We start from the raw sequence: 20,660 nt of genomic DNA on the forward strand, positions 1-20,660 counted from the left end.
GCAAGGAAGTAATGTTGTACCTTTACAAAACTCTGGTCCAGCCACACTTAGGAATATTATGTCCAGTTCTGGGGCCACCACTTAAGAAAAGATTTGAAGGCTTGAGATAGAGCGCAGAAATAATTTACCAAAATGAGTCCAAGGATGAGGAACTTTAATTTTGTGCAGAGACTGAAGAAGCTTTGTTGATTTTCTTGGAACAGAAAAGCTTGTGAGGAGATATGATTGAGCATTTAAACTCATGAAAAGCATAAACAGAAAACAATGAAAGAAACTGCTCCAACTTGTGTAGGGGTCAGGGACTAGGAGATAAAGAATGATGATGACTGGCAAAAGAACTAGAAGTGGCATGAAGAAATTTCTTTATTTTGTTTTTATACAGCGAGTGGTTTGGGTCTAGAATGCAACGCCAAGGGTACTAGTGCAGGCAGATTCAATAAAAACATTCTAAAGGGAGCTGGATAAGTAACTGAAAGGAAGGAATTTGTAGGATTATGAGTAGATTGGCAAGGGGAGGTACTGGGATTAACTGTACATAGTTGTTCTTATATAAAGTCAGTATATACTGAATGGACTGAATAGCCTTCTTCTTTACTCTAATCATGCTGGTGATTCTGTGAGTTAAACTCAAATCTGTTGTTCTTGTTCTGATGAGTGCTTCTTAAATACTGCACTCTTACTGTCCCTACCTCACCATCACTCGCCATTTCAGTTGCAGCCTTTGATGATTGTTCTTCCCGGTATTCAAAATAATAGCATTATTTGTTTCAATAAAAAGATGTATTCCAAATTTGCATCATTATTGATGTCTTAAAAACATGGATTGTAAAATAATAAAACATTTAATTTAGCAGAAATAAACACATTCTAAGGATCACAAAAATAAGATAATCACTGAGAACAAAAGTAAACTGAATACCGTGAGCCGAACAGAAAATTTAAAATAGCATAAAAACCAAGTATTTATACATGGAGGACAATAGCAGATTATGTTAAATATTTTTGCCCAAAATACAATGAGCAATCAACTCTTACTAAAATGCAATTCCAAATATATCTCCCAACATTTTGACAACTTCAATCCTTTCAAATTTTTAATCTTTTTATAATTGTAAGATTTCATAACAGAGAACTTTGTAAATCATACTTCTCTCTAACTTAATTCACAACAACGTGGACCAAGATCTGCAAGCAAACCAAACTGTTTTGATCTTGGAAACCTTCTCTTAAGAATGTTAATCTGGTGGATCACATGCTGGCACAACATGGCATGTACATTCGCTTACTCAGTATAACAATGAAAAGTACAGGTTCATTAAAATATTTTTAATACGCATTCTTTCTTGGTAGCAGTTTGTTGCGATGAAAATCTTTGAGAACTCAATTTAATTTTTGTTTTGGAAATACTTTGAAATTTCTCTCAAAACTTTTGTAGATGCAATGCATCTCTAAATTTGATGACAATGCCTTCAGCATCCCTTCCACTAATCTTCTACAATCCCTTTTCATCTGATTGTTAAAGAATGTTTGAAGCCCGACACCATGTCTAAGTTGCCTACACATTTGGGGGATGGGAAAGCTTTTTCCTGTTACATTATTTAACTTGATTTAGAATCTGAGTCAGGGGTTAAATTCAAATTTAAGTTTTTTAATATTTTGTCATAAAATGTTTTAAATTCAAACTTTACAGCAAAATAACTGGGATTAGAAACATAACCACACAACTCCAATCTCATTTGGAAAACTAGGTTGCAGAATTGTTAATAATGATCTGTAATAAAAAGGGTAAATAAAGTTCTTTCACATTAATCCTTGAAGTATTATTACAAAAAGATCAGGTGAACAACTGTCATTTATTAATATATTAAAATGCTAAATAGTCAAAATGATAATACATATGCAAAGTTTTAAATGAATCACAAATCCTATCATAATGATGACAATCCAGCCTTGAAAATACCGTGTGATGTAACAAGGATTTTTTTCATCTCACAAACCAGGGTTGGAAAGGGACGAAAGATTTATTTGCTCTGAATTTAAGAATAAATCTCGGTTCCTGAAGGTATGTTAGTTCGCAACATAAGTTCAATGTTGGAGCCTCCTGGAATGAATCTGGCCAAGAATGAAAAAAATGGTGTCTACAGAGAGCTTAAAGCTGGTCCTGCGTCAAGACAGAGTGAATATAGTTGCCAGCCAAGAAACAAACTGAAAAACTCAAGCTTTGCAGCAGTATCTGTCCTGATTTTTTAAAATGTAAACGTGCAGACAAATGCGGCATGATCACCACAGACATCACGGGCAGCTTCCAACAGAACTCAGAGGGTATTATGCTCAGAACACTTTTTCTTCCCTTACTGCTGAAAGATTATACTGGTTATCCCATTAAAGTTGGTAAAATGCCATTCTTATGTCTTAAAGCTGTAGCATTTGAGGTCAAGAAGTGTATGCTGCTTCTTACAAGGCTAGTGTGGATGTAATCTTCCCAAAGTTACAATAATTAATGTTAAGCTTCTTTAGCAATACGTTTCTGAAAGAACTTGCCTGATAATATACTTAGAGCCTGTCTATGCTGTTTGTATTTCTAAGCAGGAAACATTTTTATGCTCCTCACGTACTTTGGTTTAAATCTTCAGTCAGACTACGATGAGAATGAGTGTTTCCTTGGGTTATGAAGGAAATAAAACAAAATTCATACCAGCCAATTAAAATATATGGCAAACAAGATATAAATATTAATTCTAGAACACTTGGAGAACTGGTGTGAAAGTAGTCTTCAAAACCATTGAATATTGAAATATTTATCAATTTATTTGCAAAACTTTATGTGACATAAAGTAAATATATGGGGATATGATGATACATATCACATAAGAGACGACAAGGTCCAGCTGGCATTCACACTATGAGTTCATATAAGATTTTTTTAAAAACTTTACACTTAGAATATTTCTTTTGAATTCTCTTTCAATTACTTTCCCTGTATCTCCAGACATAGGCCAAATGGGAGGAGAGTGGAAAATACTGAATGCTATCTCATTTGAATAGTGATCACATCACATAAAGTAATTCTGCTTTTGTTGGATTTCTTAATACATGCCTGATTACTTTGTCAAAATAATGTCTCTGGAAGGATAAACGGATCTCCTATTGGTGAAAACATCTCAACATCCACACTGTCAATCCCCCTGAGATTCTTATATGTTTGAATAAGGACACTCCTCACGCTGTCCATTGTACAATAAAACTTCAATAACCCGGCATGCTCAGGACTTTGGTGGTGCTGGACTGGTGGATTTTCATTAATTCCCCAACAGACTTCAAATTAGTTTTTTTTAAAAAAGACAAATTCTCCATCAAACTCAGGAAGCATGGGAACCAGGGACCTGGAGAGACTCAGCGGAGTGTGGAAACATTAGCTGGTGAGCCAGGTGGCAAACCATTCGAATTTCCAACTGGTTATATAGTGGATTATTGGAGTTTTACTGTATTCAGAGTTTCACTGTAAATATGTTTTAAGTTGCAGATGTAGTGATCTTGGAGCATGCATTTGGTATTGATAACAAGTTATTTACTGTGAAATCTGTCACTTTGTTCATGAATTTAAATAGCTATTTCTCTATCTCTTTTAAACTGTAGAATTTAGAAGATTGTCCTGGATTATGGCTGGGTGCAGCATGTTATGAGTGACTTCAAAAGCTCGAAGGTGAAAGGAAGGAGTTTTAAAGGGGATCTGAGGGGTAAGTTTTTTTTTACACAAAGAGTGGTAGATTTCCAGAATGTGCTGCAAGAAAAGACAGTGGATTCAGATACAATTACCACGTTTGAAGAATTTAGACAGACGCATAAATAGGCAAGGCTCAGAAAGATAGGGTCCTTTGGGCAAATGGTATTGGTGTAGATGGGCCAAAGGTCATCATGGATGTGGCGGGCCGAAGGGGCTGTCTCTGTGCTGAACCACCATGATTCTGATATATCAGTTAATATCCTGTGCGGTCTTCTGTTTAGCATCAGTTTAGAGTGGTGGGTTTTGTCAGACTTGGGTTACGACTATTTATGGCACAGCAAAAGGTCATTCAATGAGCCTGTTGAAAATGAGCTATCCAGCCTAATCCCACTTCCCAGCTCTTGGTGTAAACCTTGAGGTTACAGCACATCAACTGCTCATTCAAATATGATGTGGGTTTCTGCTTTTTATCATCCTTCTAGGCAGTGAGGTTCAGAGTGTCATCATGCTTTGGGTGAAACTATATCTCTGTCCAACCTATCAACAATTACTTTAAACTACGTCCCCTGATTATACACAACTATTAATGGAAAAAAGGTACTTCCGGTATAATCTAGACCATTCACTATTTCATGCCACTTGATTAATTCTACCTTCAGCCTCCTGTTCCAAAGAAAACAAACCCAACCAATCCAATCTTTGTTCAAATCAAATAATCTCTCCCTGACAGCATATGCACATCTCCTCTCCATGCTCTCTTGTGCAATTGCATCCTTGCAGTGTTATGACCAGAACTCCACCTGTGGACTAAAAAGGGTTTACTTTTAAAATCACTTTAAACTTTAACTCTATGTTCCCAAGCTCCACAGGTCACCAGTTAAGTTTCCTCTCTGCCTTCATAACTACCTCATTCACCTGCGCAGCCATCTTTAGGAATCTACAGCCTCCCCTCTTCTTAATATCCCATCATTCATTGTTATTTCCTGCCTCATTTGCACTTTCCAAATGCACAATCTCATACCTCTCTGCACTGAATTTTGTATGCTGCTTTTCTACCAACCTGACCAGCTTACTGATAACTTCCAACAATCTAGTTTTGCTACTCATTACTAAACACACAAGCAACGTTGGACTTGTCAGTAATGCTGACATTTTGTAAATGCATAAAAAACTTCTTTATTAATCTGTGCTTTTCTAAGTGACACTTACTAGTATTCCTTGGAATTTTTCCAATAATTTGTCCTCAATTGGTGTTAGGCTGACCGGCATATAGTACTTTGTCCTTTGTTCTTTCCCTTTTAAAACCATGGCACCATGTACGCAACTTTCAGTCCTCCTGCACCATGCTAGTGGCCAAGAACAAACCTTTTATATTACCTCAGTGTATGGAATGATCTGCCTGGATGGCATACAAACAAAGCTTTTCACTGTATCTCAGTACATGTGACAATAATAAACCAATTACCAAATGATGATCAGAGGTAAAATAGAAGTTGCATCCATACACCAAACTCAGAGTTTGTGATAAAGTGAGTGTGTGAGAATTAGGGAATGTGCAATTCATTTTAATAATGTAAAACTGCCAATTTGGATTTTAAAGATATTGGAGATTTTCTATAAATGTTTATGTGGAGGACAGACTGATCAACAGACATGATATTCCAGTTGATATTAATGAATTGCTTACGGTGTTTGATCGACTGTAGGAAAGATCCTCTCACCAAAAGTTCAGCAGTTCATTCCTTTTCTAAATTAAGATTATTAAAATGCAAATACTTGCAACAAAAATGAATAAACAGAGAAATCCAAAAGCTTAAAGTATGAACAGAAAGATATCAACTATTGCTGAAGACAAAAATAAATTAATTGAAGACAATCACCTGAGGTCTCTACCTATGAGCAGAAAAGGGGAAGTCCTTTGGATTACATTAAAGATTACAGAAAAATATGATTTGTGTAATTTTCTAGTTATAAAGCATACTCAATATATGGTCACCAGGGATAAAATAAAATCAATAAACCTTATGTGCATCTTGAATTTAATATTTTCCTCCATAGATTTCTCCACAGAAAGCTGTGACTGTGCAATTGTAAGATGTGGGCGAGAGTCTGAAGGACACTGAGCTCCCTCTGGTGAAGGAATAACATGTTCATTAAGGAAGCACCACCTCTGGTATGATAATCCCTGCAGCTGTTTTTGCTTACCTTATTGGTTAAATTTTCATAACCATGAGCATTATTAGAGCATTGCAGTAATTAAGCGTTGTTATAAAGTGAATTCTCAAACTGCAGATTAGAAAATTAAACTATTTCCTGATTACATATTAATGGAACACAACAATAGCAGTTGCCATAAGCTTGGAAGGCAACCAAGGGATAAATCTGTGTACTTAATTACCATAAACAATGGCTGCATAGAAATGAAGTTTTATGCACGTTCCCTTCTGTAATATGTCTGATATCACTACACACTTGACAATTCTTGTTCAATTATCTCTATTATTTAATGCACTGTGAACTGCTCTATGTAAATAAATTAACCACCCCAATTACTTTCAATTCACTGAGGGACCCCATAATGGAAAATGTGACAAACTGCATATGTACTGAACTTTCTTGTAAAGCTACCTCTAGATCAAAGGTAATATTTGGCGCTAAATGAATGGGGAAAAAAAAACTTACTTAAACTCTCCTTTAAAGTTGCTTACAAGCTAATGCTCACATTACAATAATTTGTGTCCTCAATATTTTGAGGATCCTCTAAGCTTTCTTGTGTGTAACTTTCTTAAAATTCCTTAAGTCACCAAAAGGCACACTAAACTTCCGTGCAGAATTTTCATTTGCAGTTCAGGTTAGCTGGACAATGTTGCTGTGAAATACACACCAAAAAAGTCACCTTTTGATGGTAAAAATGTTTTGATTTGCAGATGAGACAGTCTCTGCAATGCATCGATGTGAGGAAATTAAAGCGATACATGGAAGTATAGAAATTATTAGCAATTTCTAAGTTTAGTTAGGACAGGGAGAATGTCAGCCATATAAAGGCATTTCCACTTTGAAATCAGTGCAATCAAAGCACCATCATGCCAGTTAATTAAAAAGCCTATAGAAATAACAACTGCTTGGGAGAAAGATCCAATAATGCAGTGTTTTTGTTTTGTAAAAGAGGTTAAAGGGAGTCACATTAAAGTTCCTGTGTCTTGAACTATCCCAGTGATCTGAAAGCTTTGGAAACACTTCACTGATTCATTGAAGTGACTGATTAAATATTATGAAATATAATACAACATATCTTGCAGAATGAAAATTATGATGACAATTCTGAAAAAAACTTAAACTAAGTATAAATTCAAAGTATTTTAAGTTGCCAATCTTGTGGTAAGTTCACTAAATCAAGAAACAATTTACGACAATGTTGAGAAGTGCAATTAGTTCCAAAGTTTTGATATCGCAATATAGTCACAGACTGTTTTAGCTACTAATTTATTTTGTATCTTTCTGGTGGCAAACAATGATCTAAAAATATAGTTCTGTTTCAAAGCTGGCACTTGGGAGTTGCGAGAAGCACTTCAAGTTTGCGGCTAGGTGAAATTGAGGGAAAAATAGTATATCTTTTGTATGTTTTTTCAAAATGATTCTGTTTCACTTACATACAAAGATATACAATCTGATATGTATTGTGGGTTGTTATACTGGCTTGGTGTATCTGCAAATACTACACATTTTCTGTTGAAAAGCACTGACTATTCTCAACTCATGTTATTGTTAAGCTAAATATTTAAATGTTATTATTACAATTAAATATATTTTACACTTTTCAAACTCCCACTGAAATGTCTGCAAAAGGTAAACATATATTCATAAAATTGTAGAAATAATTTTTCTCAGTGTAGATACTAATTAATGAGAATTAAACTACAATGCTATTAGTTTGTTTTCTTATTGAACACAATTTACACTTTTGACTTTTTTGATGCACATTAACAATTATGGTCCAGATTTTGAGTTAGTAACGCTGATGTTTTGGTGCTGACAAAGGTCACCTATATGGTATAAAATGGTGACTTGTAACATTGCTACTACATATTATTGGGAAACTTGGCTTCAGCCTTAACATGCATTCACTGTGACAACCGGCAAATTTCACCTGGGCTTGTTGTTATCGCTCATTCTTACAATCAAATACCTTAAAATCTAGAGCACAAATTTTACTTCCTTACACTTACATAGAAAATAGCAAGATCTAGGAATTGCAATAAAGAATGCTGGTCCCAAATGCTGATTACTGAAATACAACATGAAGTAATTTTTTTTCCTTATGAGAGGCAGAACAAAATAACAATTTGCTGAAATGAAATACATTTTTAAAACCATTGACTGGTTTATTTAAACAAAATACATTAGAAGAAAAAGACTTGCAGTTTTATCAAGCCTTTCACGGCTTCGTGATTCCTAAATGCTTTCTGTAACTTTTCAGTATAATCAATGTAAGAAATGCTGCTGCAAATTTTCACAAAGTAAGATCCCAGAATAAAACATGATACTGACCACAGAATCTCTTTTAGGCCATTCGGGATACCCCTCTTGTCTACTTCGAAATAGCGGCATGCGATCTTTTACTTATGCTTTTGAGGGCTTAGTTTATTATCTCATCTGAAAGATGTCAATCCTATCAATTCAGCATCCACTTGGTACTGCAGTAGAGTGTTAGTCCAGATTTTTGTGCCCAAATTACTGGACTGATGCAGGAACAATGTTAAGTGTGTTGTCCACTGGTCCAGCACTGACATTCCTTGAACCGTATAGTTTTTCCACAGTAATTAATTTCTGTACTCTTAAGTTATGGAGGACAATGAAGACGAAACTTAGTCTTTGAAGTTGGGTTCACCTTTTCTTGCTAAGTTTCGGAAGGTAAATTATATTCTTAAAGTTTTATTGTGAAATACAGCTCACATTGCATCTTGACAGAGCAGAGAAGAGATGGGCAGAGGGAGAAGAACAGGTCGAGGGAAAAGTGGGGCAGTGACAATGCAAAGACAACCTGTGTTCATGTAGCACTTCTAATACAATGAAACATCAAAGAACATATGATGCAAGGAACAGGAATGCTATCAACAAAAGACTGAGCCACAGAAAGGGATATCAGGTTAGATGCCCAAAAACTTAGTTTAAAGGTAATGAGTTGAAGGAGCACCTCAAAGGAAGAGAGCAGTAGGGAGACACAGAGGAGTAGAAGCTTTAATGTGGCGTTAAAGGGCATCCAGCTCATCCTGGCTCAACATTCAGGTGAGCTAATCGCCATCTTCGTAGCAGCCAATTCCTAGGTTTCTCTAAATGTATAGCTCTCTACAGCATTGGTTGTCTCAGGGCAAACCAATACTGGAGGTTGATCCAAGGCAAGCATTTAATTCTGTTACCACCTATTGTAAAAGATGCCACATTCGGGTCCACACTCAATGTGGCAGAGGATCACTTTGGACTGGACATATGTAGAAGATCACTACCCTCTAGTTTGGGACCTTTTATCATTGAGTGCCTGAATAATGAATGCTGAATGATAACAATTTATACGCCTTCACCAAGGCACACATTAGCTCAGCTCTCCTGTCTCAATTCCCTGTGTCTAAAACCTTGAGGACAGGTTTTTATAACCTTTAACTTAATCTAGTATCTTTAGAATTCAACATATATGTGCATGTCCACGATTATCAAAATGTCATAGTATCATGTGTAAAGGAAGCTGAAAATATCATGGAATTCTTCCAACCTACTCTTGTGAAAAATAATTGGTGAGTATCTATAACAGCTCTCAAATTTTTGCTGTTTAGTCAATACAACCTTCCATTTACACTGTATACATGGTTTCATGCAGTACTTGGCTGTAGCAGGCCAACTGTTTTCCTCTGAATCAGGGGAACAGTGGAGATCTCAAATTTTGCTGCAGCATATCAATGAGGCACGGATATGTATTCCAGCTCTGCATGGATGAGCACACTGTTCAATAGTGCTGGCTCACACAGTATCAGGGTGAGTTATCACTTCCCATGAAGGCACTCTTATCACCAGTGCCCAGAGAGGTGGCTGTGACTCACAGCCTTTCATTTTCAAGGCAGTTTGCTGAACATTCAGGCTTCAAAGATTCACACTTTCAAACTCTATAAGAGTTTGTGAACACTCAATTTGCCAAAACTGTTTACAGTGTAATTGGGCACCGTACCTGTGTCCATGAGATAGCGAAGGTGCTTCTCCACTACTGCGGCCCGTGTGTCAATTTGTTTCTGCTCATTCTCCAGCGCTGCCAATTCTCCGACAACATACTGACTCGTGTCTTTGAACCCTTTCTGTTGATTAGAAAAAAAATTACATTAAAAATACATAAGGTAATTATAAAAATATATTCCTTAATTCAGTGCGAAGTGCAAGAAAAATATTTAGATTGCGTCTAGTGTACTGCTAGCCATTAACTGAACCCCCAGAGAATAAAAAGTTAAATGTGGTTATTGCTTCTTCTGATGTAAAACAAAACCTACTTGGTATATCAGCAGAAAATTAATAAACAGGAAAGCATTTTTAATCTGAGTTTTAGAGTCAAAAAGTCTCCGCTGTATGACTCTGAAACTCAGGTTAAATGCTTTCCCATTTGTTAATTGTCTGCTGATATAGCCCAATAGGTATATTTTCTTTACATAAAGCAAAGATCAATGTAATATTTTTGATTAAAAAGACTCAAACTAAGATAATACATTTCCCAATCTTTTTCCTGAATTCTTCTACTTCTGTCCATCAGCAAGTTTCCTCTTTACTGTCCATCAAATTTTACTTCACAAATCAATTTTACAGATGATCAGCCTATTTTCTCACTGTGCTGAACCTCCCCATTAATTAAGTGAAAAAATTATCATATATATTATATTAATGCAAACATCATTCAGCTGGTAATTCATGGCTGATCCGTATAATGGAAAGGTTGAACACCCATTAACCCATGCCAACAAAATGGGATGTCTGGGAAATTCTAGCAGGTCTCCAGTGACTTTGCCTTCCAACTGAAGCTTGCAGTATCTACTTCTGTAATAATTAAAATCCTCCTGGTAGATCAATACTGGAATCTCTTTATGGGAAGTGCCCTGATGGAAATGTCTCAAGGATGCTGAGGCTGTGCAAGTCTGAAAAATTCATCTTTTATCTGACAATTATCACTACACTGCAGACTAATTCAGTGGTGCACCCCTTTTGCTTTGCATTGAAAATGTCTGTGATTGACATCTGAAAACCCAACATCTCATTTTTGCTAGCAATAAAGACAGTGTTTCCAAAATGACAAAAAAAAATCAGCAATCACTAAACCATAGAAAAATTAAACATACACTAAATACTTCATCTTCCGATGGCTTTCTTGGAGTTGTTTCACATATTTCCATCCTCTCCTCATTTCCTTTCTTTGCATCTTCTGGTATTGATCTCTGCCTTTTAATCTCTTTTTTTAAAGAAAAAGAAAAAAAGATATTCAGAAATGGGATAAAACTATCAGCGTCACCTTGAACACAGCAAATGATTTATACAGAGGAGGTTAATTTCAGTCTTGTTATGAAGCTCCTGTACAGCTGATCAGAATGAAAAGCAATATAGAATTTTAACATTCTTATCTTAAGAGTTCCTCACCTGGTCTGCTTTCCACATACTGACTAAATGACTGAAGATGAGTTCGTCTCACAGCTGAATCTTTACTGAACATCACAGGACTCCGCAAACGTTCGGTAGCTTTACGCAATCGCTCAGCTCGATGATCTTCCATTTCATTCTGTCAGGAATTACCAATTAATTTTTTTCTATCATTATTCAACATTAGTTTTAACATATTTCTCATTTCAATTAAATAAGCCTATATTCTATATATTTGAAAAAATGAACTGTGGAACAGAAAAATAAACATCTTTTTCTTGCTGAAGCCATCTCTGTCATGGATGTATATATATATCCTATATCAAATACTAACAGCTCAAGTAATTGCTTTGTTCCTTTATTCCAGCTTGCTACATTACCAAATGGGAAATGATCAATTTAACCTAGTTTCTCGCACTTCTCTGATAACAGCTGGTTGTTAGTGCTGCGCGAACTGAAATAACTCACAAATACAGCCCGAAGATTAAAGTAGATCGAGGAAGAATGTAAGAAAAATCTTCTACTTGCCATTTATTGTCCAAATGTGTGTATTATTAAAAAAACTTTAATACTAATAATCTAACGTTAAGCTTTCTCTAGACCTCTAATATTTATGCATCTGAATTCAACACAGCATTCTGTCAAAACAAAATACTCCCAAAGGACCAAATAGCTGAAGTGTGTGGAAATAGAAGATACCAGGATATGTTGTACCCAAAAAAATATTACATTCTACTGCTAATCTTGTATTATTTCTAAGTGTTTTGAAAGTAAATAGAGAAAGGCTGAGATGCATGACTAATAGCTTAGTCTGCTGAATGTTGAAACTGGTTATCAAATGCTACCAAGGCTGTACCCTCCCTCTGCATTAAGACAATAAGTAATGAAGGGGTCCTCTAATGGCCTATTCTCTTGCCTTAAGGAGGTGTGGGATACAGAATCCTCAGGAGAAGGTAACAGTTTACCCTCTCCTACAATCACAGAATGCCTCATTTACAAATATCTAAACCACATTACAATCACATTGAATCTGCAGTCAATTGCTTCTTGTGAACAGAACAGCTTTGGGCCTTTTTTTTTAAAAACAGAAGAAAACTCTAGCCTCCCTGAATCTCATAATCAAGATATTAAAATGTTTCTTCTAAAAATCTGGTTGGCATTACACAGAAGATAAATTTTGTTATAGCAATAATTATCACAAGATGATTGCACTTACATGCTACGTTTCTACACAAATGTAAATGCTTTATGTGCACCAGTTCAATTGGACAGTAGCTTGTATAATATTATTACAACTCAATAGATAACACAGTCAAATAGAATCTGGCTATAAATATACTTAGAAAAGAGCCAAACATAGTAATATTTATAGACTAATTACAGGGAAACTAGATTCTTTGATTTTCCCCAAAGAGCAACAAAACAAAAGTACATGGATGGTTTTCAAATGCATTAATGGCATTGATAAATTGAATAACATGGTTTTCTTTCATAACATGTTACCAAGGCCGAGCATTTGTGAACAAATAATGGATCACTCTAAAACAGTTAAGGTGCAAAAGTATCAGTGCGATTAGCTAGCAAATCCCATTTTGGGAAACCTTTTTATGGCAAAGAACTTCTGCCACGTTACAAATTTATTCCTCTAAGCTCAGTTAATTCAGTTAGTTTGCCAATCTATTGTGCTTTTCTCAAGCCAGCTTCATATTGCATTAAATCCACCGCAGAAAGCTAAATTGAATGAAAAATCAGACAATCTAAGCTCTTCTTTGTTTAAAGAAAACACCACAAGTCTTCTACTGATACATCACTTTCATCGCTGACGTATAAGAACCGACAGTGCAAGGGAAAGCAATGAAAGTCATTGTTTTTCAACTTCAAAGACCTTGGTGCAGAAAGAAATCCTGTCAGCATTGGCGGTCCCCAAAGATATTGCAGGTGGGTGAAAAGTCATACAACCAAATTTGCTCCAAAGCCAGAAACATAGCAATAAATAACACCGTGAAAATTTAGGCTGATGCAATGGTTTGCCCATTTTATTCAAAACAATTTTCACGTAAAATAGATTTCCTCTCAGAAATAGATTTCCATACATAGCAAAAATATAATCAACTATAAGCAATCTTTAATGTCGCTTATGTTTGTTACCTTATCCAAGGAACCAACCTTGGTTTTAACATTTCAAAACAAAGATCCTAATATTTATCATTTATAAAAAGCCAGTAATCTATTTATTTCAGTGCATGGGTAAACCATAAATTCAAGTTTGCCTTCTTTCCATTCTGATATGCTGTTTTCATAATTATGTTACTGAACAAGGGTGTTCTTATTACAACTTTCACCTCTTCCAAAAGTATTGACCCCATGCGAGTCCATATACATTCTATTTGCATCCTCAAATGTCTTGCTTCACTGGCTGGCTCTTGGACTTGTACAAAAGAATCACAAGATAAGATATTTATTTTTTAGTCACATGTACATCGAAACACACTTACCTTGTCACATATGCAAACTTCCCAAAAAAAAGTTTGTTAAAGAGAAATCAGAAATTGGTGTCTCCCCCACTCCCAAGACAAAGGGAATTGCTCTGGTCCTGTTCAGATCACACTTAAAAACATATCTGGCAACTTTTGGTCTGTTTTGGTCCCTGCACACTGCTTTCCTTGCTTGTCTGGATCATCAGTGTATTGCATACAGATTAAAAGTTTAATTTTATAATGATGGAGAATGGATTGCAATGAAGACTGTGCAGTACTGAATTGTCTGAAATATCCACACATTTTTATTTTAAGTAATTGTAAATTCAGGAAATCTTGTGTTTAGAACATTTAGAATGAATGAAACTCACCAATAAAGTCAGCTTATGTTGTTTGGACCTGACAAAGGCAGGGAGATTATGCTCCAATTTTATAAAACTTTGCTTAGGCCTCAACTCAAGTACTGTGTGGAGTTTGGGTGCCACATTATAGAAAGGATGTGACTGCACTTGAGAAGGTGTAGAGGAGATTCACCAAGATGTCAGATTCAGATTAGTTTATTGTCATATACACCAGGGCACAATGAAATTCCTTGCTTGTTTGAATGTTGCCTGTGATGAAACATTTCAGTTATCAGGAGAGACTGGAGAAGCTCGAGGAGGTTAAGATGATTGAGGCATATAAAATTATGAGGGGTATGGATAGGGTAGATTGCAGGAAACTTTCCTGCATATCAGAGTTAGATAAAACAAGAGGACATAGATCCAGGGGAATATTTTTCACCCGGAGTGGTGAGTACCTGGAATGCACTGCCCAAGAGAGTGGTTGAAGCGGGGTGGCTGACAGCATTTAAGGAGTCTCTCAATGATAATTTGAGTCACTTATGCATGGAAGGGCAAGAGCCAAGTGCTTGTGCCAATGGGTGCCCAATGGTTTGCATTGATGTGGTGGGTAAATGGCCTGTTTTCATGTTGTAAATTTCTATGACTCTATGAATGAAGCAGAGTAACAATGGGGTCTCTGAACTAGTTCAATGACAATGGCATTTCATTTGCACCTAATGTATCATATTTCAAATGCTTCCAGGTTTGCCTCAGAGTGCAAAATAGTGCTTTTGGACCAAAAGTAAATGCCCAAGTTACTCTTTACAGGTAAACACCGAATAATCTAAATTCTAATATGGTCAAATTTGCAATGTCAATGTCATTCACATGACATTGACATTGGGAAAGGTCTAGCTATTATAATGCAGCCAACAAATTTCAATAGCAAGTTAAGGATCTAACCTTGGATAGGTATGAATAGAAGTCAAAGGAAGGCTATGGTGTCACTTAATTCTACATTGTCCTGTGGACTAACAAATTATTACCAGAACTGCATTCTTACTGGTTGCATCACTGCCTGGTATGGAGGCTCCAATGCACAGGATCACAAGAGGCTGCAGAGGGTTGTAGACTCAGCCAGCTTCATCACGGGCACAACTCACTCCACCATCGAGGACATCTTCAAGAGGTGGTGCCTCATGAGGGCGGCATCCATCACTAAAGATCCTCACCATCTTGGACATGCCCTTTTCTTGTTACTACCATCGGGGAGGAGGTTCAGGAGCCTGAAGACCCACACTCAACATTTCAGGAACAGCTTCTTCCCCTCTGCCATTAGATTTCTGAGCGGTCTATGAACACTACTTGATTATTCCTTTTTTTGTTGCACTACTTATTTATTAATTTTATAATTTATAGTAATTTCATGTCTTTGAACTGTACTGCTGCTGCAAAACAACAAATTTCATGACATATGTCAGTGATAATAAATCTGATTCGAAAAAAAAATGAAGGCTTGCACAAAAAAAGAGAATCTTGATCAGGTTTATTGTCACTGACACATGTCACGAAATTTGTTGTTTTGCGGCACCAGCACGGTGCAAGACATAATGACATAAAAATTACTATAACTTACAAAAATAAATAAATAGTGCAAAAGAGGTAGTGTTCATGGACCGTTCAGAAATCTGATAGCGGAGGGGAAGGAACTGTCACTGAAACGTTGAGTGTGGGTCTTCAGGCTCCTGTACCTCCTCCCCGATAGTAGTAACATGAAGAGGGTATGTCCCGGATGGTGAGAGTCCTCAGTGATGGATGCTGCCTTCTTGAGGCACCGCCTCTTGAAGATGTCCTTGGTGACAGGGAGGGTTGTGCCCGTGAGGAAGCTGGCTGTGTCTACAACGTTCTGCAGCCTCTTTTGATCCTGCACATTGGAGCCTCTATACCAGGCAGTGATGCATCCATTCAGAATGCTCTCCACTGTACATCTACAGAAATTTGCAAGAAATAAACATTGTGTTTGTTTAAAACTTATGAACTGTCATTTACTTTTACTTATTTATTTGTTGGAAAACTGTGATATAACTTAAATTCTGATCATGAACAACATGGTGAAGGCCGGAAAAGTGGAGAAATGGAAGTGAACAATCTCTGAGCATGGACGGGAAAGATTAGGGAAACTGAGTGATCTTTGAAAACCTACTCAAAATCCATCAAGCTTTAGATCAAGATTTCAGAGAGAATACCCAAGGTGGGGAGATTGGTAGAGGGCATTGCAGAGATAGAAAGAAGTAGCCAAAAGCTTTTGCAGATATAATGAGGCAAAGAGTAGGTATGGAGGGGGCAGGGAATCATGAGCATAAAAGATCAGAATCGGAGGATTGGGATAAAGAATTTAAGAGGCTGAACACATTCAATTTAGTGTTTTAAGGTGTATATTGCCTTAGAACACATTTATGTGGTCCAATATTGTTTGGAGTTAGCAGTAGCTGAAGTTAACTGGTACTGATTGAAGCCATACTTGTACCTCTAAAGGAGAGATACTTATTGAGTGCAATTACGAGTGGAAGTCATTCAAATGGTTTTGGAAATTTGGTGTAAGCCATAACACAGCATAGGTGAGAGCAGACAGCCCAATTTTCTAATACAGCTCTGAATGTTTTGTTAGATGAGGTGGACAGGAGGAAAGAAAGTCCTCCATCTGCTGAGGCTCACAAGTTATCTAGTCAGATAGTTAAGCAGTAGTTAGAGGTGGTCACACTCAAAATGAACACCTGGATTGATGCATTTGTAGAACAGAATTAACAACCACACCTATGATCAAGGTCCTTAAATCTTCTCTCTGAACAAACACTCTCTGGTCTCATTCCATATTAGACAAAGCCATCAGTTACTTAATCATATGCCCCATCATAGTCTCACAGGTTTACCAAAAGTTCAAGTCTCAAAGATACATCTCCAAACACTGCCAACTGTTCCATCATGGCAAGAACATGACTGAAATATATTGCAAGATAATGAGTTACACACTTCCCTCTTTCTTGCAGAAGGTGGCACTATCATCTGTGGTAGGTAAGTAACTGGATGGGATTCTGAGGGATGCATGTATTTAAAGGATAGTCAGCACGATTTTGTGTGTGAGAGATCATGTCTCATGAATTTGACTGAGATTTTTGAAGTAACCAAGAAGGTTGGTGAGTGTAGGGTGGTAGACATAGTCTATATGGACTTCAGGAAGGCCTTTGATAAGAATCTACACGGGATGCTGCAATGGAAAGTTGGATTGCATGGGATCCAAGGAGAACTTGCTAATTGGATACATAATTGGCATGATGGTAGGAAGCAGAAGGTGATGGTGGAAGGTTGTTTATTGGACTGGAGGCCCATGACTAGTGCCATGCCTCAGGGCTCGGTGCTAGGCCCTTTGCTATTTGTCATCGAGATCAATGATCTGGGTGAGAAGGTACAAAGCATGGTTACTAAGTTTGCAGATCACACTAAAATAGGTGGTGGCATAAACAGTGAAGATGGCTATCAGGAATCACAGAGGGATCTTGATCAACTGGGTAATAGCAAATGGAAGTTAATTCAGATAAGTGCGAGGTGTTGCATTTTGGGAAGACAAATCAGGGTAGGACTTTCACAATGAATGGTAGGGCCCTGGGGAGTGTTGTAGAACAGAGGGACTTAGGAGTACAAGTGTGTGGTTCGCTGAAAGTGGCATCACATGTAGAAGGAGTGGTGAGGAAGGCTTTTGGCATGCCGGCCTTCATCAATCAGGGCACCGAGTATAGAAGTTGGGATGTTGCAGTCATACAAGGTGTTGGTGAGGCTACATTTGGAATATTGTGTTCAATTTTGGTCACCCTGCTATGGGAAAGATACCATTAAGCTGGAAAGAGGGCAGAAAAGATTTATGAGGATGTTGCCAAGACTCAAGGTGCTGAGTTATGAAGAGAAGTTGAACAGGCTGGCATTTTATTCATTGGGGCATAGGAGAATGACAGCTGATCTTTTAGAGGTGCATAAAATCCTGAGGGGCATAGACTGGGTGAATGCACCCAGTCTTGTTCCCAGGGTTGGGAAATCAAGAACCAGAGGGCAAAGGTTTTAGGTGAGAGGGGAGCAATTTAGTAGGAACCTGAGGGGCGACTTTTACACCCAGAGGGCGGTCTATATATGGAATGAGCTGACAGAGAAAGTGGTTGAGGCAGGTACATTAACAACATTTAAAAGGCAGTTGGACAGATACATGGATAGGAAAAGTTTAGAGGGATATGGTCCAAACATGGGCAAATGGGACTAGCTTAGATGGGCATCTTGGTCAGCACGGACCAGTTGGGCCGAAGGGCCTGTTTCTGTGCTGCATTACTCTATAACTCTAATTGGTACCTACAGCAACAACTTTATAGGGAAGAAGCACTAGTTCAGTGTCCTGCAGTGTTAAGCTTTATCAATCCAGCTACTAATGTCTGGCCAACAACAGTGCAGAGATTGCTGAGGGTGATAAACCACTTGCATATATTTTTCCATCTTGCACCTCACTTCAACCTCATTCCAGAATCTCTTCTGATTTACAAGTTGCAGAATTATGATTTAATTGGGTCTGAGTTCATGAAATGTGGTCAAATGGACCTTGAGACGATTAGCAATGAAGGGAACTGTTGAGGAATAAGGAATTTTTTTTATCCACCTTTGGGATGAGGGTATCACTGGCAAATTGCCATTCAATGAACATCCTTAATTGCCCCTGAAGAAGACTTGTGGAGCCTCCATCTTAAATTTCACAAGTCTTGCAATGAAGGAACACCAACAGTGCTGTTAAGAAGATCAAGGATTTTGCTTAAGTGAGAAAGGAGAAACACTGGTGTATTCCCAAATAAGGATTTTATGTGACTTTTGAGGTGAACCTGCAGTTTGGATACTCATACATTGCTGCCCTTGCATATTCTTTTATCAGCTTTAAACCTAATGATCTCCCACCCTTCATAAACTCCAAATTGTGACATATGGCTACCTATATCCTGTGCTGTACCAAGTCCTGTTCGGTTACCACTTTTATTCATGACGACCTGTGTTGGCATCCTGGAGGCTAAACTGGGCCATGTAGTGCTGCTTCTTTGATATATCGGATTCCAATTTGGCAAAAACATTAGAAGAATTCCCTCGCTCATCTTCCAATAGTATCTTAATTCACATTCACCTGAGAGGACAGGTAGGTCTTGGTTTCATGTCTTAAAGGAAGACAGCATTTCTCGTGGTGCAATACTTCATTAATACTATGCTGAAACATCACAATATGTGTTCCTGGAATGCCTGAACTCATATCCTTCATGTCCTCAGGGAGGAGATATTACTACTTTTGAGAAAAATAAGGCACGTTAATGTTCTTGTGGTCAAGCCAGTCTGATGAATGATTACACCAGTGTTCACAAATACGTTCAAATCTATACTGTGGCTTTCTGGTATGAAGAACCAAAATAACAATTTTACTGACAGGCCAACAGGTTTTGGAGATGGATTTGGTGGAAATGAGGGCATCAAAGCAGAGATGATGGACTAATTCAAGTAGTTCAGGAGTAGTAGTAGAACTACTGTGAAAGATGAAGAGTCAGGGGACTCAGCGCACTGCTCAGGAAAGGATTAATTAGGAAACAGTGGGAAATGGCTTCCAAATAGTGAGTATGGAGGTTATGGAGAAATCTTGGGGTTTGGAAAAGCAGAACTGGAAATGGTGCAAAAAAGATTTATGAGGATGTTACTGAGACTGGCGGATCTGAGTTATACCTAAGGAGAGGCTGGATAGGCGAGGACCTTTCTCCCCTGGAGTGTAGGAGGCTGAGGGGTGACATTACAGAGGTTTATAAAAATCATGAGGGGCATAGATAAGCTGAATAGCCACAGTCTTTTCCGCAGGTAGGGGAGTCCAAGCCTAGAGGGCACAGGTTTAAAGTGAGAGGGGAAAGATTTAAAAAGGACCTAAGGCGCAACTTTTTCACACAGAGGGTGGTGCGTATATGGAATGAGCTTCCAGAGGAAGTGGCAGAGGCACGTACAATTACGACATTTAAAAGACATTTGGACAGGACGTGTACAGAATAGGTTTAGAAGGATATGGGCCAAATGCAGGCAAATGGGATTAGCTGTACGGCAACTTGGTCGGCATAGACAAGTTGAGCTGGAGGGCCTGTTTCCTTGCTGCATAGTTCTATGACTCTGTGACAAGTGGGATTTTAAATGAGAGGGCAAGAACTGAGCTGTTTGAAGAGCGAGATGTTTCCAGGAGGAGATAGTAAAATAAAGCACCTGGCGATATGGGCTTCAATAGTTGCACAGGGTAGGAAATGTGGTGGAAAGCAGAGTACATTGGGAGTATTTAGTGAGAAGGAACCATAATCTAGGCTGCATTTCTGGCTGCACCAAAGTGACAAGTAATGAATGAAAAAAAAAGGAAGTATTGCAGTGTGCAATACA

General features: G+C 37.6%; 1 protein-coding gene across 7 annotated transcripts in view; it reads right to left on the reverse strand.

Moving 5' to 3' along the window:
* The window catches only part of ehbp1 (EH domain binding protein 1), a 315,890-nt gene that overhangs the window by 48,762 nt on the left and 246,468 nt on the right, over positions 1–20,660 (reverse strand). For all 7 annotated transcript variants that reach the window (XM_052011163.1, XM_052011159.1, XM_052011160.1 and 4 more), the window contains 3 exons: positions 11,387–11,525; positions 11,092–11,201; positions 9,942–10,065 (listed from right to left, as the gene is read on the reverse strand). In XM_052011163.1, the coding sequence (XP_051867123.1) occupies positions 9,942–10,065; positions 11,092–11,201; positions 11,387–11,525 (373 nt within the window). The remainder of the gene's footprint in view (positions 1–9,941; positions 10,066–11,091; positions 11,202–11,386; positions 11,526–20,660) is intronic.

This window comes from Pristis pectinata, chromosome 3 (genome assembly GCF_009764475.1).
Source record: "Pristis pectinata isolate sPriPec2 chromosome 3, sPriPec2.1.pri, whole genome shotgun sequence".
NCBI lineage: Eukaryota > Metazoa > Chordata > Chondrichthyes > Rhinopristiformes > Pristidae > Pristis > Pristis pectinata.